The 26,379-nt window shown below is 40.4% G+C and overlaps 1 protein-coding gene and 1 pseudogene across 1 annotated transcript in view; one reads left to right on the forward strand and one right to left on the reverse strand.

Annotated features, from left to right (window-relative positions):
• Positions 1-1,101: 1,101 nt before the first annotated feature.
• The window catches only part of Fzd3 (frizzled class receptor 3), a 71,374-nt gene continuing 46,096 nt past the window's right edge, over positions 1,102-26,379 (reverse strand). The window contains exons 5-7 of the mRNA XM_021181966.2: positions 20,423-20,571; positions 18,075-18,308; positions 1,102-11,002 (exon numbers count right to left, since the gene is read on the reverse strand). Coding sequence (XP_021037625.1) covers positions 10,789-11,002; positions 18,075-18,308; positions 20,423-20,571 — 597 coding nt within the window. The 3' untranslated portion in view covers positions 1,102-10,788. The remainder of the gene's footprint in view (positions 11,003-18,074; positions 18,309-20,422; positions 20,572-26,379) is intronic.
• LOC110309353 lies at positions 14,916-15,760 on the forward strand (annotated as a pseudogene).

Here is a 26,379-nt window from a genome sequence, read left to right on the forward strand (position 1 = left end):
TTTTTTTGTTTTGTTTTTTGTTTGTTTTTTGAGACAGGGTTTCTCTGTGTAGCCCTGGCTGTCCTGGAACTCACTCTGTAGACCAGGCTGGTCTCAAAGTCAGAAATCCACCTGCCTCTGCCTCCCAAGTGCTGGGATTAAAGGCGTGTGCCACCACTGTCCAGCCAAGTTAATGTTGCTTATGTAATTATAAATAAAAATACTGAAAAAAAGAGAAATGTATTCTTTAAAGTTAAATTAAATATAATTTTATGTGTATGGGTGTTCTGCCTTCACGTAAGCCTGTGCACCACATGAACACTTGGTGTTTGCTGAGGCCAGAAGAGAACGTGGGAGCCTCTGAAACTGAAGTTATAGATGATTGTGAGCTGCAGTGTGGGTGCTGGGAACTGAACCTGGGTCTTCTGGAAGAGCAGCCAGTGCTCTTATCCACCGGGTCATCTCCCCAGACCCCTGAAACTGAACCTGCAAAGAAGTAATGTAATGTGTTACACTAAGTCTGGATGATGACATAGGAAATTATGCTCAATAATATACTAGTGACAGACAAGAGAACAAGTTATTTAGTTTTATTAAAAATTTCCAATTTATAACCAAAATATACAACCACTACATTTAAAATCAGTTTTTACACTCACAGTTAAAGTGCTAAGAAAAACATTTACAAAACTGACATCAGTCTACTGTAAACAAAATAAATCTACAACAGCAGAGTGCAGAGCACACCCAGCTACCGTGACAGTACAGCCCATGCTCCAACTGGGTGTGCCCGCCCTACACAGACCCCAACAACAGTAACTTTCCACTCTTCTGGAAATGAACTGTTTTAGCCGACACATGGAGAAGAAACATGAAGAACTAGTGCCACAAGATACAAGTCTTCACCACAAACACTTTCTAACTAGATGGCTGTATGATAAAACAAGGTTAGGTCTAGAATTTAGTCACCTCAGCAATTTAATTCGGAATAGTGTTTTAAAAACTAAATTGCTAAGTACCAGTTGTTTAAAAATAAGTTTCAGAATAATGAAAAAGGAGTAGTTTTCCCACCTCCATATTCCTTGAAAACTTGTCAACAGAAAACAGGGAAAGTGTTTTTTTTTTTTTTTTTTTTTTTTTTTTTTTGAGCAAGCATGGACAGTATTCACCTGTAAATTTCCTGTCGTTGAGCAGAGCTGTCAATGTTTATGTGTTTGGTTCTCTTTCAGCAAGATAACAAGATTATAGTGACTGACAATTTAATATGAGTTGTCTGAAGTTGCCTCTTCCTCACACTTGAAGTAGGTCACACTCTGGACAGACTGATCAGAGCCGCTGGAACAAGCAGGAACTAGAAAGGTTTCAGGCTGAGCATTTGGGGATCAGATCAAGCTAAATTAGGGCTCTCTGAGGGCATCACTGAGGAAGAGGTGTACCAAGTCTCTACTGAGATCAAAGCGCCTTTGTCTAACACAAGAATGCATCGAGAACTGAGACACCCAGAATAACTCCAAGGCTGCAATGGGTACTGAGTGTTGACGTCAAGCAACCATTTGAATTACTCACAACAATGTGGGGCAATTTAGTCTGAGTTTGAAACAACCTGGTTTATACCTTTTGGGACCATAAAACTGGGAATTTCCTGGATAGGAGTTTCATATTCTTATCTGTGTGTTTCTATTTCTATACCTTTGTTCCCCTGACCAGCAATCTAAGTATAAAGAAAATCTTTAGATGAAAGCTTATAGAACATGTGTTGGCTGTATAGCATGGCACTCATTTATTTTGGAGGATAAAACTCTGTAGTTGGCAAAAATTGAGTACCTATTACACGAGGGGATTAGTCTACCTCTAAATGGTATTTGTCGACTATTCCCTTGACATTGTGACAGTATGTCAGCTTATAAAAGCTTGAAAATCAAACACAGACTTAGTGAAGAGCTTATGTATCTTAAGTGTTCTCAAAGGTATTTACTTCAGGTTGATAAAGTGTCTTTAAAAGCAGGAATTCAACAACAAGACAGAGCAGTTTTTGAGATGACCTAAGAGTTCTCTCTTCTGATAGCCTGGGAAGAGTAGAGGTGAAAAGCTAACACCTCTTCTAAAACAGCCTAAATTGCTAACACATGCTTACTTCCCCCCAAGACAGCAATCTCACCTGCTTAGAAGAGCATTTCCAACTCTTCAGACTGAGAACCTTGAGCTCAACTGTCAGAGAACAGAGTTGTTCACTGAGACAAGAAAGGAAGAGACAGCTCATTAACATGGGATTTAGATATTCTGTATTACAGACAATGAATAACTATCATCATAGACACATATTTCTATAAATACTCCTCCAACCTATCAGATTTAAATATCAGAGAGTGTTTTTTTTTTCATTTTTGAAAACAGGGTCTTGTATGTAGCTCAGTCTGGCTGTCAGTTCCTGGCAATCCTCTGGCCTCAATTAGCCTTGCCTCCTAAATGCTGGGATTACAGACATGTATCTATCACGTTGGGTTTGAAAACAACACTTCCTAATTTAAAATTTTAATTTTGAGAATTAGTTTTTATAACAGTTCCTACAAAGGAAATAAGCCAGCACGATGCTCCAAGCTCTATAAACTGTACCCTGGAAGCTGGCGGGGGGAGAGGGGGAAGTGACAATGTGTACTTTACCACGAGGAAACAAAGCTTTAAACTTCAGTGAGAAAGTAAGACTCAAAAATCAAAATCTAGAAACTGAAAATAAAAGCAGAAAAGCTGTTTGAAGTTGGTATTAAAGGACTGGAGATATGGTTCAGTGGCAGAAGGTGTGGATAATAAAAGAAAGGCCTGGTTCCACATTAGTCACAGACAGACAGACAGACAGACAGACACACACACCCCACAATTAGGAAGGAAAGGAAGGAAGGAAAAATATACGCTGATGTTAAGTACATGAGAAGCTCATGACTGCAACCTTGGCACTCAGGAGGCCATGCGGGAAGAATGTAAGCTTCAAGGCTAGTCTACACAACACAGCAAGTTCAAGGCCTTGATACCCGATAGAAAAGACCAAGGTCTGGTGAGCTGGAGCACTTGCCTAATATACACAAGGCTCTGGTAGCAGGCAAGGCCCTCGTCCCAGGGGAAATAATGAAGCAAACAAACATGAAACACGAGACCTTTCTCCTTCTCCTTCTACTTGGTTTTTGACACGGTCTTACTATGTAGCTCAGGTTGGCCTATAATTATATACCATGCAGCACAAGATGGCCTTAAATGTATAATTCTTCTGTCTTAGCCTCTCAAGAGACTGGGATTCCAGTGTGAGTCCCCACACTTAGCTTAAACAAACATTTTCATGCTAGAGAATCCACTTTATGATTTAAACAATTTCACACTGATATCATTTTCAAGGCATATTCATCTCAGCTCAATGTAAAAATCTACTGTGTAGATTTCTTTAAAAAAATGATTTCAGATTTCTTTAAAAAAATGATTTCATAGTAAGTGCTCCTGCTGACACGATTAGTTCTGGGAAAACGACCTGAGACAGGGCTGAGGGAAGAGATGTGCCAGCTTTTCAAAACTGAGGGTGGAAGGGTAGCTAGACAAACAGAAAAAGAAAGAAGGATAACTATAAACCACCCCTCTAGGGTTACTTGTATTTTCTTATAGAACTTCGCATTATCAATCCCCAATATTCATTGAAACTGGACTTCAGAGTCAATGTATGCAACAACAAGGACTTGTAAGAGCCAGAAAACTGAAAATAAACGTGCTGTTTTTAGAGACAATTTAAAAAAATTGTAACGGTTATGGTTAATGGCAGAATACATTTGAGGAATATGTTGCTAAGCAACTGGGTCACTTTGCAACATCAGAGCATGCACTCATCGAATCACATGCCTATGATGTTACTAAGTGATATGACCCTATGGGACCACTGCTGTATGGACAGGATGTCTGAAACAGGTCTTAACCTTGAGATCCTCCTGCCTTAGGCTGCCATGTGTTTCTTAACTAAAAATGACTAAAACATCGTTATGCAGCATATGGCCATAGGACTGAGAGACTGAGCATCTAATTTAATTTCTGAGAACCAGTGACAGACCTAAGACAAGGGATTAAATGTAGCTAAGGAAATCTAATAGGCACTGAAGCTGTGTATATAGCTCACTGGTAGAATGGCTGCCTAGCACATGCTTGTTCACCAGAACCAAAGGGGATGGGAGGGGCAACAAAACTGACATAGTTAGAAAAAAAAATCCCACTAGAAACCAGTACATCAACCTATACCTACTTCCTAATGCTATGAACTCATCAGACTTCAGTCTCAACTGTACACTGTACGTCTACAGTCCAAGGCATTCAAGACATCTGAAGGGATGCAGACAGTCAGAGCTAAGAAACCCATCTTCCAAATGGGTGGGCTGGAGGAATGGCTCAGTGGTTAGAAGATCTTTCAGGACTGGGGTTAGATTCCCAGCACCCACATAGTGGCACACAACCCTCTATAGCCTTATTTCAGGGGATCCCTCAGTGCCAGGCATTCAAATGGTACACAGACACAGATCCAGGCAGAACATCCAAACACATAAAATTAGAAGATAGCAAGTGAGATTTCCTTGATCCAATTCATGGAAAGCATCATTAATTTACAAGAGAATTCTATTGAAAGGATGAAGCTACTGGAATCTGTTTTATTAAAGACTACTTAAAATTTTTTATTAATTTATTTTGTTTATGTGTGTGCATGTGTGCCTAAATTTGCACGTACACTACAACCCACACGTGGAGGTCAAAGGACAACTTGTGGGAGTCTGTTCTCTCCCCCACCATATGAGTCTCTAGGCTAGAAATCAACACTGTCAGGCATGGTGGCAAGTGCTGGTACCTGCTGAGTCATCTCACTGGCCCCAGGAGAATTAAGGGAGCTTTATGGTAATATTTTCTGCAAAGCCAGGACAAATGAACAATAACAAGTCACATTTATCTCTAACAATATTTTATGAGTTTTATTTTCAATGCTGGGACTGAACCCACGGCCCTGTCTATTGCTGAGCTAAATCCTAATCCTGCTAATATTTTAAAATTGGTCGTCGCTTTTCTGTGGCAATCTGCAACTACACATATTCAATGAAGTTGAGGAGGCAGTTAAAGAGTTCTATTCCATTTCTCTAAGTTCTTTAGACTTTATAATCAATCTGGGCAGTGGTGGCACATAACTTTAAGCCTCTCACCTGGGAGGCAGAGGCAACCAGATCTCTGAGTTCAAGGTCAGCCTGATCTACAGAGCAAGTTTCAGGACAGCCAGGACTACACAGAGAAACATTGTCTTGAAAAACCAAAATAACAGTAGTAGTAGTAGTAGCAGCAGCAGCAGCAGCAGCAGTAGTAAAAACAACACTAATGAAAGCTGGAAAAACCTGACAGCCTTTTAATTAGCAAAGGGACCAGTGCTGTCAGCGATCTGTTCATCACTGATTTTATTTTGAACACATGCTAGGGAGGTACTCTCCCAATGAGCTACACTACAGCTCTACAAAATGCATTTGGTATGAGGGCTGGACTAGAAAATCTATATTCATAATTAAGAGAACAAATATCAAAAATATGTCATTTCTTTTGTTTATCAACTTATGTTGACATCTAAATTTTTCCCATTAAAAACCATGTCTGGTATTTATAACTTCTTTTACTTTTATTATCTATAATTTTCCTCTTTTAAAAATCGCTTAAGTTAGGGCATGGTGGCATGTCTGAAATCCCAGCACTTGCCTGGCAAAGGTGAGAGTTCCGTGAGCTCAAAGCCAGCCTGGGATACACCTAAGCCTCTGAGATCAGCCTGAGCTAGTCTGTGAGGGGGCTGGAAATGGAGCCCAGTGGCAGGATACTTTTCTAGCACTGGGGTCCTAGAGTGCAGCTGCCTTAGCTGAGTAAGCTGATCAAGCAAACAGAGTTTATGGGAAGAGAATACAAGTGAGCTCTCAACAACAACTATAAAATGGTCAAGGGAGAAACAAATTAGAGTCTGGTGGAATCTGAGACTCCTAATCTAATTCCTGAATTCCTTTCAACTGCAAACAAAAACACTCTGTCTGGGGTTAACAGAGCTCACTGAAAGGAGAGGCAAAACTAGATATCAGCTTTCCTGACTCAAAAATCCTTGGATATTTTTAAAAATAACACAATGCATTCTTACTAGTTATTAACTAAAACCTTGCCAAAACAAAGCCATTGAGTTCTAAATTTTAAAAAGCCAGGTAGCAAAAACAAAGAATCATCTAAAAGTCTGCAAATTTGAGCAAGCCCGATTATATACCAAAAAGCTTAAGGCCATAATACTACTAATAAAATAATACACTTATCTGCTTTAGGAAATATAACAAGCTCGAAAAGGTCAAAAGTACTAATTCGACAGTGGTAATGAGTAGAATAATAGAACACTGAATATTTATAAATAAAAATCACTAAGTTTTAATTATCTTTACCTTAAGATTTCTTAATCTTTGTTTCTTTTTTGAGACAAGTTCTTCTATATAGTCCTAACTGCCCTGGAACTCACTATGAAGATCAGGTTGACCTCACAAGAGATTCTCCTGCCTCAGCCTCCTGAGTGTTAAGATGTGTGTCACTACCCCTGGCAAATTTTAAACTTTTGAATTATTAGACAGTAGAAAATATTTTTAACTATGGGAAGTGGTGCTAATAAAACTAGAGTCAATTATAAACAATTCTACCATCCCCCCAAAAATCCCCGAAAAGGGCAAGATAGGTTTCTGGTGACTATTTAGGTAAAAAGGTAAACATAACTTATCATTCAACATAGTTAAATATATTGAACTTAATGCATTTTGTACTCGCTCGACCTTTGACCAAAAAATTAGAGGAAACTTTAAAAAATCTTTAAAGCCAGACTTCCTAGTTAGAGAACACAGGGATAAACACACTTACTACTATGTGCTGACTATAAGTTAACTAAACACCTATGTCTACTAAAATGGCGGTCTGAACAGACTTTTAATATTGTTTTTTCTCTCTCAGATTTGGATCTTGAAAGATAAGCATTATTCTGTATCAGTAGAATTGCTAAAGATAAATAGGATTAGAATTAGATTAGAGAAAGCAATTGTAGTCTGGCGCATGGGGAAGTGTGTCTACTCTTCCTATGCCTCTCCCAGGACTCATGTGGCTGTAACAACAAAAAATGGAAAGGAAGAAAAGCCAGGAAGAGATGCACAAATGCCAATGCATTTCCATATACAGTAATCAAATTTATGTAAATGTATATACATTATACATTGTTGAATTAAATGAACATTTTTCATATTTTGTATTTGTTTGTGTGTGTTACAAGTGTGTTGGTGTCAGGAAACCAGAAGAGAATGTTAGATCCCCAGAGCTGGAGCTACAGTAGGCACTGTGAGAACAAGGGTGGGAGGAACTGAACTTGGGTCCTTTGGAAAAGCAGCAGGTCCACTTACCCACTGAACTGTTTCTGCAATCCCAAGCTTTTCTCATCCTAGCTGATCACAAAAAGGCATAAAAGAAGCTTAAAAGAATCCTGAGTTTACTTATAAACCTAGGTTCTATAAACCTTTTATCTCTTGCATTTTTTTGTGTGAAACTGAAAAGGATTCTTACTTTACACAGATTTTTAATAAATTCACAATGTGTGTGTGTGTGTGTGTGTGTATAAAAACAATTCTCATGGTCTGAGTGCCATGTAGTTGGCAGGTCGCTAAACATTTACTGGAAAGCTTACTCTGTACTAAGCCCTGTGCTAATTGTTATTCATCAACTGCTCTCTGAAACAAATTACTGTTTTGAGCTTAATACTGCCTTGGATCTTTTTGCCTAATTATTGAATAAAACCATATTGCTAAAAATCAAAGTTCTTTTCAAAACCCTTTTAATAATATTAATATTTTAGAGTGCACTATCATTTTCTTGGTTGTCAATTGAACAAAGAAAACACTAAGTATTAACATATGCCAATCACAACAGAAATTCAAGTAACCTATATGGTAAGAAAACTGTCCAGACTTGTTCAAGACAAGTTAAACAGGTTAGGATTTGGAATTAACTGTTCCGCTGTAGTTCTTCAATGGTTTCTTCAAAAAAAAAAAAAAAAAAAAAAAAAGATTCTTAAAACCTGGCGCAGTAACATGATAAAGAGCATGGCCCAAATTGAACAGCTACTTAAACCAAACAGTACTGTGCTGAGTGCACAGAACAAGTGAAGGATGGTACTTGGTGAAGGTGACTGTAAGGCCAACATTATCCATATACGCATCACCACTGCTGAAGCAAGAGGAGATGCAACAACACACACAAACTCTGGAAGCACAAAGGTGAGATTTTCATGGCAATGCTCTCTTCACTGTCTACACTGGGCCCACTTTAAAGGACAACCAACCAGCACTTGGCAATAGGTAGTGATGCAGATGGTGGCAGACGACATCTTTGAGCTCACACTGGTCTCCTCTCTTCACTGCTGTTTGGTTTGTGGATGTTGGTTTGGGTTTGCTCATGCTGTTCCCGGAGCTTCTCAGACAGAAGCTTCGTGAGTTATTGATCTGTTTATAGACAAGTTATCAGTTATAAGGGACTTTGGGCCTCTCCAAGTGGTAACCCCAGTTCCAAGGAGAAAGCTGGCAGGACAGAAGAAAGAGAAAGCATGTGGGGCCAAATGCTCAAATGTGTCTTATGAAGAATGGGTAATCTCTACTGATGCATACTTCAGAGAAGCAACATGACACAAAAAAATCATGGCTACCAGGAAACTGGCTCTTCTGTCATGTGGGCACTCTTAGTTTTAAAGGGCGAGAGAAGCAGACACACGAATTAAACATGTGTCAAGAAATGTACTACAGTAGACCTCCAATAAAGCTCTTTAGTCCTCAAGAATCTTAATCCTGCACATTTATTTCACAACACTTCAGTTTCAAAGAGCTTCCAGACTGTTGTTTTCATTTGATCTCAATTTGACAACTTTGTGAGGTAGGTAGAGGAGATATTCATCTTCAATCTTCATCTTTAAACAAGAGGAGTTAGGCTCATGGAGGCTGACTTGTTCAAAGTTGAAAACTAGCATATGGCAAAGCCAGACCTCTCCAGAGTCTAGGGTATTTTTTTTTTTCTGAGTGTGATTCTTGGATAACCTGCTAAGACTCTTCTGTGGTATTTTTAGAAATACACATTTGTGAAATCCTACTGCCTTTGATTTATTGAGTAAGACTCTCTAGAGATGAGAGCTGAGAATTCTGCATTTTATAGTGGATTAGAGCAGAGTAAGAAACAACCTCATATCAGGAAACAATGTAAGTGTACCACTGAGTCTGGCTCCATCTTCCTGTGGTCAAATCTGATGCCATCAACCCATCTTTAGGGGAAAATGAGCTTAAAAGAACAGCTTCAAGCCTGGCTACACTAACAATCACCTGAAAAGCTGGTTGTTTTTAAAGCATCAACTCAGACCTGACAGAAAGATGTTGGCTACTGAGAGTTTCCAGAGTGATCTGTACCTGCAATCAGGGCTGAGGATCACTTATGTTTTCTGAATCACATATTAGCATTTTCAAGAATTTTTCTTTCTGATCAATTTCATACAAATAAAGTTCACAGTTCATATCCTACATCATTTAATCTTTACAAAATAAAATGTCAAGAGGTTTTTACTTGATATTTTTAAGATTAAACAATATTCACAGAAAGAGTAACCATGCTCCACTTAGTTAAAATGATTTTCAAGAACCCAGGTCGATCACCATTTTGGACTTAAGAGTATATATTTCAGCTGTAAACCAGAGTAATTCAGAAAATAGGGATGTAGGCAAAAGCTGTAGCCAACTGGCTATTGGGGAATCCGGGGCAGACAATCAGCTCATTATAGGAGGGCCTGGGTACCAAGGTCTGATGGCTTTGGCAAGATCACATCTCACTGTAGAAAAATACGACAATGAATACACAGAAAATATTTTGCCATTTGTAATTTTTTTTACCACTAAAACCCCTTATAATGTGTGATGCTTATCTTACTGCATGCCTCCACAGAACATATATGAACATGAAGTTGTCTACTATTTCCTGGGAAAAATGGCCACAAATTAAAATGTTTCTATCATGCATATGGATATTATAAAAGCATAGCCCATAAAAGTAATATTTACAAAACAAAAACCAATCCAATTACAGGGGAAATGCTCATCTCTGCCTTTACTCCAGTGCTCATCCACAGCCTGCATATCTTGGGGGAAGATTGACAGACTTTGAGACAACCTCCCACAGGCCAACCAGATCTTCTGTGGCGCTGTTATCTTATTAGCTAAAATACTCTTGCTGGCTTATCAAAGTCTTCTACAGTTTAAAAGCGGTTCCTTTTTTCACTCTGTGGAAATAAACCTACAAAGTCCTAGTATTCATCTGAGAAATAAACCTTGCATAGAAATTTTCTTTAATTCTGAAACTTTGTTTTATTAACAGAGCTACCAGAATGTCATTTCACAACTAGTTCATATTATATGAAAATTCACTACAAAGCAGTCACCACACATAGAGGATTTTTCTAGATATAAAATAAGCATGTTTATAAAAATGCTCACCAGACAATCATCTCTTCACAGCCTAGAAAGAATTACTTTTGTGATGACATGATCCCTAGGGTTTGGGATGTGTTCACATCCCAGGGTTGATGTGATACAAAGAGCAAAGATCTACTTTCCCAGTGGGCACACTCTGCCCAAGAAAGCAGAGCGACAGCGAGTTACAGCAGCCAGCCATGCGAAGGCAAAAACTAAAACCTGCTTTTCAACAGCACACATTTCACCTTAGACAAGACTAAGCACTGGTTCCATCCTCCTCAATAACACGGTTCATGCTGGTGCCATGTGTAATGTGAGTCATGGGGTTGTTACTGAGGTCTCGGATGCTGCTGTGTCGGGACTGCTCGTTGAGCCGATGAGAACTACTGTGCCTGGAATGATCCGTCAGCCGTGACATGCTGCCGTGAGGTAGTCTCTCCTCCATTCCTCGGTAACTGCAGGGAGTGTACCTGCACAAGAGAGGTGGTCTTGAAGTGGGTAACAGAACATAACAGAAAATAGAACTAATAGTTTTCATTAAAATGCCTTAGTAACTGAAGTGCTCAGTAAATCAACAGTGAGAAGGCAGTAACTGACATGATTATTTAAAGTAATTCCATTACGCTGTAGAATTATCCAGTGTGGCTAACAGAAAGAGATAATCCACTTAGGTCCAGGATGAAGGTCCTATTTCCTGCAAAAGGGCAAAAGGTAACTAGGTAAAACCGACCTACTTGGAGCTATGTTAAGTATGGATACTTTCCTTACTCAAGTGCGTTTCAAAAACACTGGGATCAGAGAGATGAGGAAGGGACTGAGGCCTCCCTTTAGACTCTACAAGCTGAAGTAATGCAGCAGCAGTGCAAACGTCAGTTTTACTAAAAGACTTGGGTTGGAGGAAGGAACACTCGAAACCAGAGAAGAATGAACTGCCACGTACTGATGACATCTGTGCCCACATTGTCTAGTTGAGCTAGTCAACAGCTCAATCAATCATCTGTACGTGAGCTTAGTTATTTTCCTCAGGCTTACAGCTGTGTCCATACTAATTTACAGAAGTTATGTCTACTTGGCAGTTGCATCCTGATACTCTGTATCCAATTCTCTCCTAATTATGTGCACTCCTAGCTGGGCTTTGCACACATCAGCCGGGCTACACAGCTTACTACAGGTAGCCTTCCTATCCTGAAACACAACAGTGACTGTTCAAATTTTCTTTTGTTGAAATCCTGACTCACTGAGCCACATCAGAGGCAAGAATAGAAAAATGCCAATAGGCTAGAGAGATGGCTCGGCGGTTGAGAACATTTCCACTGGCTGTTCTTCTAGAGTTCCTGAGTTCAATTCCCAGCAACCACATGGCGCCATAACCATCTATAATGAGATCTGGGGCACTCTCTTCTGGTGTGCAGGCATACATGCATGCAGAACACCATCACCACCACCATCATCACCATCATCATCATCCCTCAGCCACTGGAATAAAGAATTATTAGTTCTAGGCCAGTCAAGCTTAAGAAGACCAATTACATCTTTTTTACTGGTCCACTTACAAAAGCTCACACGGTATTTGTCAATCTTTCTGGCTTAATAATAAGTTCTTCAAGGATAAGCACCATATTTTATTATTATTTTTTTAAGATTTATTGTATGTGAGTACACTGTAGCTGTACTCAGACACACCAAAGAGGGCATTCAGCTCCCATTACAGATGGTTGTGAGCCACCATGTGGTTGCTGGGAATTGAACTCAGAACCTCTGGAAGAGCAACCAGTGCTCTTAACCATCTCTTCAGTCCTGTATTTTATCTTCCAATCTTTAGAGCATTGAGAATTTTTTTCTAAAATACCTGTGTTCATACACATACTCTTTTGAAAAACATAATTTAGAATAATAAAAGCAAATGAGAACTGAGACTCCTCGATGACTTTAATGAGTGTGCTGCTTTTGTTTATAGCACAGGGGTAAGAGGTCCTGGACTACAAGCCCTGCCTAGATATAATGTTTTAGGCAATGTTTCTAAAAGTAATAGGGCCAGGAATGCTTGTTAGGCCTACAATCCCAGCCCTCAGTGATGAGACAAGAGAATTGAGAACTCAAGGCAAGCCTGTCTCCACACCAAGGGCAAGGAATGGATGCAGTACACTCGTACACACTGACCTAGATGTATGTTCACGGGCCTCATCCATAGCACTCTAAAAGAAAGACAAGAACACCTCAGAACAGAGCCAACTACTCTGGCTTTTGTCTGTCTGTTTTGCTTATAGAGCTGGGGATTAAAGTAAGCCTTGGGCATACTGGGCAAGGGGCCCTCCACAGAGTAACGAGCCCAGGTTCCCTCCCCTTTTCACTCTTTCTTTCTGAGGCACAGTCTCTAAATAATCCTAGCTATTCTGGAGCTCACCATGTAGACCAGGCTGGCTGTGAGTTTGCAGACACCCTCCTGCCTAAGCTTCCTGAGAGCTGGATTTAAGGGTGTGTGCCACCATGCCCAGCTCATTCCCTTTCTAATGGTCATCAGACTAAACCATTATAAGCAGCTAAAGGACTACTGCTTTAAAAAAGTCGTAACTTAAGGAGAATCTTTGTAAAATTAAAAGCTCTGAATGCTGCTGAGGCAGCCATCTAGCTTTCGAAGTGCTTGTCAACAGATGTTTTCACTTAATTACAGAGTTTAAAATTGAGAAGTCCTTTGAAAACAGTCTTAAAAACCTCTCCTAGGGAGCAGGCATGATGGTGCACACTTTGAGTTTTAGCATACAGGAGGAGGCAAAGGCAGGCAGATCTCTACAAGTTCAAGGCCTACCAAGGCTAACAGAGGGAAACCCTGTCTCAAGACACGCTCCTCCCCTCCCCCGTAAGCCCACCTACCTCTAATCTCTCCAGTAATTGGCTGTAGCCAATTTTATTTAACCAACAGTTTTAAATCAAAGAACAAGGTTTGCACAACAAACTCTTATAAACATAAAAAGTCACTGCTCGGCCTAGACCTTTGGGAATAAAATTTAGCATTACAATACATAGCAATAGACCAAACCTCAACACTATAGTGTGGGCACTCCAGAATCAGTCAAAAAGTAATGATTTCTGTTTTGATTCTCTTTACTATCTGCTACCATTCATCTAAATAACTAAATCAAACTCGGCTCAAAGCTTTCCCTTGCAGGTCACCTATGCACCAATCTAGTCACACATTCCCAAACTTCTTCCCACTTACTTTCTTTTCTACCCATCCTCTCATCTAACTACCAATTACTTATTCTTTGAACTGGTGTTTACAGGTAGGTGTATATAGTACCCAGACCAATAATTATCCAAGTACTGAACCAAGGTGAGTACTGGGAATCTGTGACCCATGGCCAGGAAAGAAGACAGCGGCAACATGCAGTTAAAGCCTGACTGAAGCACAAGTCCGCATGAGAAGGCCTTTTGGATTAGAAAACCCCTTGTGTAGACTTTCAGTTTCAATGTCATCTTGAAACCTCTCACACCTGCCTCCAGTTCTGGGCATGGAAGAGTCCTATGGATGCGGCATATTCACCCACCTGGGTACAGGATGCCTTCAACAGACTGCAACCACATCATCCTGCTTCATATGCATGCACCAGGCCTTTTCTATAAAGGTCTGTGCTCCTAGAATATAGAAATGCAAACCTTCCTCTTCTATGTACAGAATGCCATATGCACAGAAGTATTACTGTGGTAATGTCTGTTCATCTCTGAAAAGGATAGATCAGGACTTCAACATCATTGCTAAGAGTTTACAGATGAAGTACATTCCAAAGGATACCAGATCCCCTATCTCCTTATCAGCATCTTAAATTAAGATCACAAATTGATGGTTTCATTATACTCTCCTTTGTCATGCTATTGTGAAGGATGGTTTTAAGTCAGACTGCATTATTCTAGTACTCCACCTCCTGTAATATCCTTTCACTGTCAGAGAGAAACAAACCCTCAGCACAGTCTTGTCTCCTGAAAGTCCCAGCACACGCCATGCTCTGGGTAGCTGAACCTTGCCTTCCTCTTCTTGCTCTGCATGCTGTTCCCTTGTGTTTCATTCCCGAGTGTCTCCTCTGACCTCGATTTGAAGTAGAAGTGCCATCAGTTGTAAAGCTGTTCTTGACTGTCGGTGATGAGGTAGATGGTGCTCTTCTCTGAGGTCCTAAAGCATCTTGTACACATTTGTGTGCCTACACACACATTCATGCACACACAATTCAGGTTCTCCATAAGAGGGAGAAGGAGTTATATTTCAGTACCTAGCTTATTTCATTTAAAATGATGATCTCGATAACTAATGGTGCATATACTTGAGGCAGTTTAAGGGAGGGAGTCAAACCTATGGTGGAAGGGAATTTACAGCGGTATGCATCTAGGACTATGACATAGAGTAAGCTAAGATTGGCTTGGGCAAAAGAATCCAGAGACCCTAGGATTTCAGAAGGTCAACGGTCTCCACTGGAGAAAAGTTTTGGTGGTGTGCATACAACAGTAGCAAGACACTTGGTAACTCAGAAATGCCATGAGGAGAGCAAAGCACTCTGCAAGGAGCAAGCTCATTCTCTGGACTACTGGCTTGCAAAAGCAGAGTCGCATTATAATAAAAGAATAATGGACATAATGAAAAAAGACACAGGTGGTGAAACAAAGACAAAAGTGGAAGAGGAACCACCACCACCACTCACAGAGAGACAGAAACGGCATTACTGGGTGCCTGAGACACATTCATAGAACAGGCCAGGCCAGGGAATTTAAGGAAGAACCCTGGAGACAGCCACGACTCTTCAGTGAAACAACACCACCCAAAATTGTGCTAGAGAGGGAAAGCGTCCCACAAGCACAGAAAAGAAGGCAGGCACACGAGAAAGAACTGCTCCAAATTAAAGATCACCAGGAGCACATGATTCCAGAGAGGGAACTTCTACAGCAAAGGCTCAAAGAAAGAATCTAAAAAACAAAACAAACAAACAAACAAAAAAAGCCTGAGCCAGATCCCACTTCCTGAGAAGGGCAATCGAGTGAAGAAACAGAGAACAGAGTTTGAGGGGGTAGTTGTTGCACACCCACTTTCCCAGCCATCCTGTACCAGTCAGATTAAAGTAGATGTTCTTATGGAAAAATCTCAGGATGAAGACTTGGGCACAATTATAAAACCTGTTGGAAGGAGATTCTTAGCTGTACCACCCTCTTTGAGAACTCAAGTAGGAAAACTAAAGGATCTGTAAAGTTTCAGAGCTTTGCTAATGGAAAAAAAAGATGATGATCTCTAGTTCCACTCAATTCCCTGCAAAGATTTATTGTATTGTTCTTTATGGCTAAATAAAACCTCACTGTGCATATGCACAGCATTTAGTTATGAAAATCTAAGCTGATTCTACAAGCTGACTATTCTGAACAGTGGTGCAGTAAGCATGGGTAGCGGGTTGTCTGCATCATGCTGACTTAGATCCCTTTGGGTGTCTCCTCAGGACTCTTATAGGTGAGCCCTAAAGCAGTTCTATTTTTAGTTCTGAGGGACCTCCATAATGATGTCCACAGGGGCTGGAAGAATTTCTATCCTCCCCAGCAATGTTCCTCTTATCTCCTCTCCATCCTTCCAACATTTATGTTAATTTTCTTAAAAATATCCCTTTCAAGTAGGCTGTTCAGCTTGCTCTTGCCACTGCTTTTTACTCTCTGATAAACTCGTATTCTCTTGCCAACGACTGAATGTGCCACCTCCTAAACAGTTCCTAGCTCCAGTATCCCAAGTCAAATGTAAGAGAAACCCACAACCAGGTTTCTCAAGCTTTCTCTGTGAAGCATCTTCTGAGATGCTTCCCATGATACCAGAAAGAATCACTCCTAGTCTCTGCTTCCACTGCTCCTAATAAACATGGGCTGGGGCCTGGGATGCTCAAAACTCTGGGTTTAAACCCCAGTACCCCCATCAAATAGTAGGGGCCGACAGTTTAATGGCTACATCTGCTACTTCCTGGTTTTATTTATTTTGTTTTATTTTTTTTACCTCCTGGTTTTATAAATAAAGTTACTGAGATGTGTCTTGTCTGACTGCAGATTGCCACAGCAGGACTGAGCACTGGCTGTCACTGTAACTAGAAATCCTAAAGTATTTACTATACGGCTCCTAAACACTTTTGCAGCCCTGGGAATATATTTTACTTCATGTGCTTATTAACATTAATAACTGAACTGTGGGACTTTCGCCTACACAGTCAATGCTTTCCCAATAAACGTGTGCAGAAGGATCCTATTGTGGTGTCTTTCTTGCTGGCGAGTCAGGCGTCCCACAAATGGTGCTGAAACCCAGGAAGTAACATCTTCAGGCATGAGCGAAGACCCCCTGTTACAGGGAGGATTCAGAACTGCATCACGGGGAAGGAGCGGTTAATGAAGTGTTCCCGCAACACAGACTGTTGAGAAGGATTCAACTGCCTGGATTCAGAACTCTTCAGCTGGGGAACAGTGGTACCAGTAAGTAAAAAGAAATTAATGTGAGTCTCTGAGAGGTATGCTTTCTTACGCAGTAGGTCCGGTAATTGTCGCTTGCCTTGATAAGGGTAGCAACTTTTGCAGGAGCACCAGGGAAGCATATCAGAAACAGAGAGAAATGAAAAAGAAGGCATGCACAGAAATATAAAATAAGAAATATAAGAAGAGAAAAATGAAAATAAGCCATTTCAGAGCTCTCCTAGGGACAGAAGGAAAACGGGAGACATCCTGTTTCCTCTCTGTCTCCTATGGAGATATTCTTAGCTCTGGTTAGGACACCTGGGTCCCTTTGAGACACCAAGTTCTATTCCCTGCCTGTCTATTATCTGTTTTTGGTGCACCAAATTGTCCATATGTCTGTCAATTCGTGTTTGTTTTTGTTTTTGTTTTGTTGTTTTAGAGGCAAATATAAAGTTGCCAGGAATAATTTATTAAAAAAAAATAACTGAACTGTGGTCTAATACTGAGACAGGCTGTTTTTAGTAATACACCATAATTCTAGATTGGGAATCTATGAAGTGCAAAGCTCATGGCGCATAATCTCTCTATTCCCAGAGGTTCACACTGCACCAGTATAGGAAATGTGGCTAAATTCATTCATTCATCCATTCTCTTTTTCTTCCTCCTCCTTCCCTCCTCCTCTTTGTTTTTGTTTGTTTACTTTGTTTTTTGTGTCTCTTTGTAGTCCTGGCCATCCTGGAACTCTGTAGACCAGGCTGGCCTCAAACTCAAGAGAGATCCACCTACCTCTGCCTCCCAATAACTGGGATTAAAGGTGTGCATCATCACCACCCGATCAAATGTATCTGTCTAAACTGAGCAGTCTGCCTTCTTTATCTCCACTCAGTACCCTACAGTAACATCATATTGCTTTTCCATCAGGTCTAAACTCCAAAGTCCTTTGGCTTTAAATCCCATAAACCGGAACAACTATACCCAAGTTTAAAAAGCTTAATAATGTTCCACTTCTACTTCAGAATTGGCTCCTGTCTCTTAATCTGTGTGTTCCTAACTGAATACATAAGCTAGGTTGCTCCCAGAGCTTACCTGCCATCCCGTGACCTGTGGAGGCTGCCATGGTAGCTGCTCACTTTGCTGTGGACACTCCCTGCTTTGCTTCTTTGGTCATCCACCATGGCCAGCTGAGTTGAAGAAGCATGTGTGGATGTCCCTTGAGTGGAAGTTCCTCTTGACTTTCTTATAATTGGAGTATTTGGGTCCCTCAGGAGTGACTGAGCAAAGTCAGGTTCCTGGAGCACCTGCCGGCTCTCATTCACTATCCTAGACAATACAACAGGAGTTTAAGATACAAACTAACATCCCTCCCATAGACCAGCAATCAATACTGCTACCAGTTGACACTAGTCTTGAAGTTAACTGTTCCCCAAACCAAGTCTTTTGTACCAATTTGAGGTAACATTTTCAGCAGAGGATAGAATATAACAAAATGATGCCAGTAATCCTAGCATCTGGGATGCTGAGATAGAAGGATCAGGAGTTCAAGGTCATCTTCACACAGCTGAAACAGCAATTCTGTGAGCACACAGTCTCAGCAAGTCACCATCCTGGTCTTTCCTTTGTTTTATCTATGAAAAGTACGCTGCTAAGTCCATTGTTTCTAAAAGGCCCTTTCAGCTAAAGACACTTGTAATCCTTTAGGCCCCAAAACATTTTCAAAAATAATTATAAGATAGAAAAAAAGTCTTTTTTTTTTTTGTGCTTTGTGGAAGTAATAAGAGCCTCATGATAACTGGGTAAAATTTTAACTTGTAAGAGCATTTTTAAGACTCCATTTTGATTCTGGGTTCTGTGGCAGAAACAGTTGCCTAGTACTAGAACAGTCACGAGTGGTCAACCTTAAAACAAATTAATATAAAAAATTAAATTAAGCAAATATTCAAGGAAGTCCTAAACGATTTAAAGGGACAAATTACAAAGATAAAAGTTTTTAAAAGTGGCCAAGCAGTGGTTGCATATGCCTTTAATCCCAGTGTTCAGGAGGTAGAGGCAGGCTGATCTGTGAGCTGGAGGGCAGCCTGGTCTACAGAGTGAGTTCCAGGACAGCCAGGGATACACAGAGAAACCTTGTCTCAAAAAACAAAAAACAAAAACCCAAAAAACCCCCCAAAAACCATAATAAGGTTTTTTAAATGCTATGAAAGAAAGGGTGGAGAGTACATAGAAGTGCATGATGTTGAACAAAGCAAGACTTGAATTAACAAAAAATCAAATTAAATCACTGCAATGTATCTGTGAGAATCAGCTACAGTTAAAATTAAATGGCTTGATTAAAAAAGCAATGCCAACATTTAAGGACTGGATCGTATACTGAAAAAGTATGTCTAAGTTCTCAAATTAGCAGCACTGCTGCCGTTCCTGTTGTTTTCAGTACTGGGTTGAAAGGCTAGAGACTGATATTTGAGGAGTACTTTACATAGATTCTTTAGTCCATTTAATGTTATTCTTGATATTTAAAAATATAACATAACACCAATAGATGAGGAGTAGGTTCTTACAGAGAGAAAACACGTCAACTCCAAAAGCAGCAAAATATTTAATGAAACACCAATAACCACTAGAAAGATCTTTTATTTATTTATTTGATTTTTTTTTTTTTGAAACAGGGTTTTTGTGTAGCCCTGCCTGGTTCCTGGAATTCACTCTGTAGACCAAGCTGACCTCAAACTCAGAGATCCACCTGCCTCTGCCTCCCAGATGCGGAGATTAAAGATGTGTGCCACCACTGCCTGGCTAACTACAAATACTTTCACTAAAACCAAGAATATAATACTATCTACTATGATCACTCTTAACTAATCTTTCAATAGCTTCAGACTACAATTAGATAAAAGAAGGAAAGCTAGTTTCAGGACAGTCAAGGCTATACAAAGAAATCTTGTCCCAAAATAAAACAAAGGAAAAAAAAAAAAACCAAACAACCAAACAACAAAAAACCAAGGTTATAAAATTTGAACATGCACTGAATTAGAATGGCGTGTTAGTCTATCTCTTCACAGGTCTGACAGACCTGGAAGAGCAATGGGAAACTCTGACAGAAGTTCCTCTTACACTGAACAGGGTGACATGGGAGACATTTACGCTACTCTTGGTTTTCTCATCTGAGAAAAGATGAGAATACACACCAGCCTTCACAGGAAGCCAGGAAGGCCAGGTAAATATGAAGAGAAATAGCATTCACTTGTTTCTAGTTTCAAGAAAATTATTCTTTGAATGCTCCACAATTCCAATCTAAAGGACTGGAATACTGAAGTGCTTGTGCGCTCTCTCTCTCTCTCTCTCTCTCTCTCTCACACACACACACACACACACACACACACACACCACACCACACACAGAGGAGCTGTTATTAATACTGTGAGAACTTATGAACTTACTCTTTTTTCCTACGCCCATGGAAAAAACTGGCCCATTCAAAGCATGTCTTTTTGCTTCCAACCCAAAAAATAGAGGGAATCCCAACTATGAGAGCCATGAGATACTTCATCAGAAAGAGAATCAGGTCTGGACGACTCATTTGAGTAACCTGCAGGGAGGGAAAGAAAATCATCTTAAATATGTGCATCCACTAAAGGCAATTATAGAAATTATAAGCATAAAAGACAACAGTGAAATTATGTTACAAATATAGTATCTTCATTTATAAATTTCTAAAAATAATTTTCTTGGATCCTCGAAAGAACAGCAAGTACTCTTAACTGAGCCATCTATCTAACCCTAAATCTTACACTCTTGACTAATTTTCTGTCTCCCTTTCAGTTTTTCAGAGATACACTAGACACTCACACGACTGTGAAACTGCCCATTCTCATCCTGTCAACTGTCACTTTGTATTCTGCTGGTAAGAGAGGACATGCTACTACCATTTGTCTTACTTTGCTAACACTTTTTCGCCTACCATTTTCTTTAACACCATCCATCAGTAGCTATTTTCTTACATCAACATGTTTTCAAGGATTCCCTAACCCCTCTTGATTTTTTTTTAAATGGTTTTTCAAGACAGGGTTTCTCTGTGTAGCCCTGGCTGTCCTGGAACTCACTCTGTAGACCAGGCTGGCCTCGAACTCAGAAATCCACCTGCCTCTGCCTCCCAAGTGCTGGGATTAAAGGTGTGCGCCACTAAGCCTGGCTAGCTGTGCCTTTTAAAAGCAATGTGTAGTTACATTACTAAAATGTAAAGACCCTCCAAACGTTTTATACCCAGGGCCTTAAGCAGTGTTCAACACATGCTTGATACTCAATAAACCATATGTATTTTTGACAGAGTTTTACTGCGTATCCCTGTAAGTATGCAGAACTCTATACTTAGACCAGGCTGGCCTCAAACCCACAGAGATCCACCTGCCTCTGGAGGGCTGGGATTAAGGGAGTGAGCCACCATACCTGGCTACTTATGCTTGGTTTTATTAGGAAGAAATGAATCAAACTGATTCAGTGCCACTATCCCCTTCACAAGACAGCGCTCCCGTCGTAGCTATCTATCTTCTGCATATTTTTTGAAGTATTCAGAGTAACGTTCACAAAAATATTTTATCATCATTAACTGTGCCCCAAACTGCCCAAAACTACACATTACTCCTTTTGGGTCCTTTCTAGATGACATAATGCCCTTTGGATGCCTTCTCGGGTACAGTTTGCCAAACTTTTGTCTAAAGGCAGCTCTTTCCTTACCCTTGAATGGACGAGCGAGTGGCACAGGGACTTAACTTTGTTAGCGTCCTAAAGTCCATTGTGTGCACTTCCCACTGCTGCTGGACAAGTCCCTCCCTTCTTCTAGAGACTTCTGGCCTCTGGTCGTCTTTAACTTTGCACTCAATACTCCTACCGTAGTTGACTTTTACTTATCACTAATATTCTGATTGTAGTTTCAAACAGGTTTTTTATTTTTGTTGTTTTTTTTTGAGACAGAGCTTCTCAGTGAAGCCCCGTCTGTCCTGAAACTCACTCTATAGCCCACACTGGCCTTGAACTCAGAGATCTACCTGTTTCTGCCTCCCAAGTGCTGGGATCAAAGTTGTGTGCCACCATGGCCTGGCTTTAACCACACTTTTAATTGTGCCAAGTTGGAAGCCATTCTTAGCCTTAGGCTATCACTTAGTCACTCTCACAGCCACCTCCCAAATGGAGGCTCTCAATTTTCCCTCATGTGCAACTGTATCGCTGCACAGTTCTGGAGACTTTTCTCTACTCTATACTCAGGGCAAACTCTTCAGAACCATCTCTTACTTCAATTATTAATTCTTTCTTCATCCATGTTGACTTTAGGCTTTACTGTCATCTGCTGATTAATCTCTGTAACTCTGTATTTCACTTCGATTATGCTTAATCAGTCTTGGTATTCAACTATCTATCCTGATTACTATCTTTTTCCTAAACATTGTTTTATTTATATTTTTAAGAATATTAAACATGCTTATTTTTAAGTAGCTAACAGGACCCCATTAAAATCAGCCTATCAGCATTTGTGTTACCTGGGAAGGACTCCATGTTTTGATGGTTAAGACTGTGGCCTGCTTTTCTAGGTTTCCAGCCCTCTGCCAGGGTCTTATTTAACACAGCAACACCTTAACCTCCTAAAATGAGGACATCTGCCTACTAACATCACTGCTCAGTAGGAGATGAACAGTCTTTAATAATATTTTCTACATAGCCCCTATTAAAATTTCTATACTCATCCCAAGAGTGCCTCCAAGTCTTGCCTTCTCTCTTACCCTCCTGTCATCCTTTCTTTGAGACAGGCATTCTACAATTTTACTTGACAAATCCGGAACAAGATCCTTTTTTTCCACACTAGTACTTCAGGTTCATGCAGAATCAGTCACCTTTGTTTGAAGTCTATCAATCAAAACCAAGTCAAAGACTATCTAATTCAAAGCAAAGGCTTTGGTGAGCACAAGAGGTATGCTTCACTGACTGCAGACAGGGTCTGGGGTAGACATTTCTGAACATTAGCAAACATAGGACCAAAGTGTCTAGAAAAGTCTGTAGAATGTAAATCATAGATGTACTGATGAAGAGCAGCTTTTCCTCTGAGCACAGTTTACAGTTTGTTGTTTTTTGAATTTTGGGGCTTTTTTTTTTTTAAGAATGACAGGTCACTGCCTGTTTTACTTAGGGTTTTATTGTTGTGGACAAACACCATGACCAAGGCAACTCTTATAAGGACACCATTTCATTGGGGCTGGTTTGCAGGTTCAGGGGTTCATTCCAGTATCATCAAGGCGGAGCATGGCAGCATCCAGGCAGGCGTGGGGCAGGTGAAGCTGAAAGTTCTATGTCTTCATCCAAAGGCGAACAGGAAAAGACTAGCTTCCAGGCAGTGATACACCTACTCCAAGGCAACACCTCCAGACAGTGCCACTCCCTGGCCCAAACATATTCAAATCACTACATTCTGCTCCCTGGCCCCCAGAGACTTGTTCAAACATGAGTCTATGGGGGCCATACCTACACATGGAATAATGCAAAATACATTTAGTCCAACTTCCAAAGCCTCCATAGTCTATATCAGTCTCAACAATGTCCAAAGTCCAAAGTTCAAAGTCTCTTCTGAGATTCATCTAATCACTTAACTGTAATCCCCAAAGGAAGACAGGAAACCAGCTGGGCAAACGTCAAATTCTGCATCTCCATGTCTGATGTCCAAGCAGTCTCCAGATCTCCAACTCCTTTTTCATTTTTGTTGACTGCAACAAACGTCTTTCTCCTGGGCTGGTTGCACTCCCTCTTGGCAGCTTTCCTTGGCTAGTATCCCATTGCTCTGGCATCTTTAATATCTTGGGGNAGTCAAGTGAACTTCAACTTTACAGCTCCTTGTTCCAATGTCTGGGATCTACCCATGATCTCCTGGACTCCTCCAAAGGGCTCAGGNCACTTCTCCAGCTCTGCCCTCTGTAGCATTCTAGGCTCTGGTTGACCTACTCCACTGCTGCTGCTGTTCTTGGTGATCATCCCATGGTGCTGGCATCTCCAACACACTGGGGTCTTTTGCTGCACCTAGGCTTCACCAATAGCCTCTCATAGGTTTTCTTCATGGTGCTGAACCTCAGCTCCTTTGCATGACCCCTTCAGTCCTGGGCCTTCAGCTGCAATTCAGACTGTACCTTCACCAATGGTCTTCCATGGCCTTTCACCGTGCCAAGCCTCAGCTATTCTTCATAATACCTTCATGCCTTCAAAACCAGTACCACCTGGGTGACTCTTACACATTACCAAGTCCAACTGCAACAAGAGGTACAACCTTGGTATCTCTGTGATCTCAGAAAACACTTCCCAGAAGATTTTACCCCAGTGATGCTGGTCTCCTCCTAATCACCACTAATTCCTTAGCTCCTGCTACCTAGGATCAATTGTCCCAGGAGTCCCTTCTATTTTTTCACTCTAAAGCCAGTGCCACATGTTCAAAGCTTCTGAGTTCTCGGGGCTTTTGTTTTTTAGACAGAGAATTTGTCTGGCCTTGAATTCACAAAGATCTGCCTATGTTTGTCTCCAAAAAACTAGAATTAAAATCATGTGCCTGGGTCAATATTTTTTAATTTTTAAGTGTAAAATTTTTGCTTGTAAATTTAAAATTGACAAAGTATTTAATCAGAAAAACCTTTAAAATGTTCTAGAGAAATGCTAAAAATTCATAAAATAAAATGTACATTTGGTCACAGCACACATCAATATATGTTCTACAATAATTACATTGATGGATAGTCTGTAGTATATGGTTTATATCATAAAAAATTTAAAGATATAAAGTAGCAAAAAAATCAACTAGATGGAAAATAATAGTTTTGTAAATGAACCAATACCTGAAATTTACAGAATGCATTTATACACACACCAGATTTATACACATCTCCTTACATAATCTAGAATTCATTCTCTGATATGGTACAGTATTTTTATATCTGAGGATCTTATTCTGGTCCAGCCTGTCCAGCCTATTGTGTAGCCCAGACTGGCCTTTAACTTGCAGCCTTAGCCTTAGCTTCCCAGGTGTTCAGATTAAAGGCCTGAGCCATCAATCTCCCATTTTTACTTGTTTATTTGTCTGAAAAGTTTCTCTGTGTAGCCCTGGATGTCCCCAAACTCAGTGATTCACCTGCCTCTGCTGGGATTCAAAATGTGTGTCACCATGTCAGCTTCAACATACATTTTAAAGAACATCCACTTATTTTATGTGTACAGGTGTATGCCATTTGCATGCCTGGTTCCTACACAGACAGCAAGAGCTCTGAGCCATTTCTCTAGGCATCTGAGCTGTCTCTACAGACCCAGAACATATTTTTTTTCTTAAAATATTAAGGAACAAATGTATAATTCATAAAAAGTGATCCATAAGTAGTTACAACAATGCTTTATATATGTTCAAAGCTATGTTTCACAGAGCACAGCTGTCTCCTGTGTGAGGCTGGAGATGGCTCAGCATTTGAGAGCATTTGCTGACTACAGCTCCTTGTGCCTATGATGGGGAGTCTCATAAACACCGTATCTCCTGCTCCAGAGGATCTGAAACCCTCTCCTGGTCTTCTCAAGCACCCAAACATGTGGCAAATACTCATTCAGACATAAATAAAAATAAAGCTTAAAAAAGATACTCTGTAGTGAAAGAAAATATGGATACTGCAATCGCCTCTTGAAGGATTATATGTTAATCTGCGGAAGTTTCTGAAAAGCCTTGGGAGTAAGCAAGCTGTTTACCTCTTATTTTTTTTTGAGTCCTTAGCTGGTTAGGGCACATTCGAGGCGTTGTCCTATAGTCTATGAGCCTATTCATCTCAGAAGTTTTTTATTTTTCTGTTCTGAAACAATGTCTTTTCATATGGGTTGCCCTTGAACCAGCACACATTCATTCTCCTGCACTCTGACTCCACCACTTCGCTTCTGTTTTTAGAGACAAGGTTTCACTCTAAAGATCGAGTTAGTCTTGAACTTGTGGCAGTCTTCTTCCTCTACTTCTGGGGTGCATAGCACAGGGTGAGCTGCTACGTGTACTTGGTCGCCTGCCTCAACTTCCCAAGCACCAAGACTACAGATGTGCACCACCACACCCTGGCTGGAAACACTTTGCAGTAAAATGAGAGACTAAATTTTACATCTAATTTTGTTTTCTTCTCCATGATTTAAAAATCCATCAAACCAATTAACACACATGCAGTAACCAGGACAGTCGCCAGGACGGTCGGTATCTGGAGAGAGTTGGGAAGAGGAATCTCTACAGAGCAAGCTAAGAAATAGGCTTCAACAGCACTCGGGAGGCAGAGGCAGGCGGATTTCTGAGTTCGAGGCCAGCCTGGTCTACAAAGTGAGTGCCAGGACAGCCAGGGCTACACAGAGAAACCCT

The sequence above is a fragment of the Mus caroli genome, chromosome 14 (genome assembly GCF_900094665.2).
Source record: "Mus caroli chromosome 14, CAROLI_EIJ_v1.1, whole genome shotgun sequence".
NCBI lineage: Eukaryota > Metazoa > Chordata > Mammalia > Rodentia > Muridae > Mus > Mus caroli.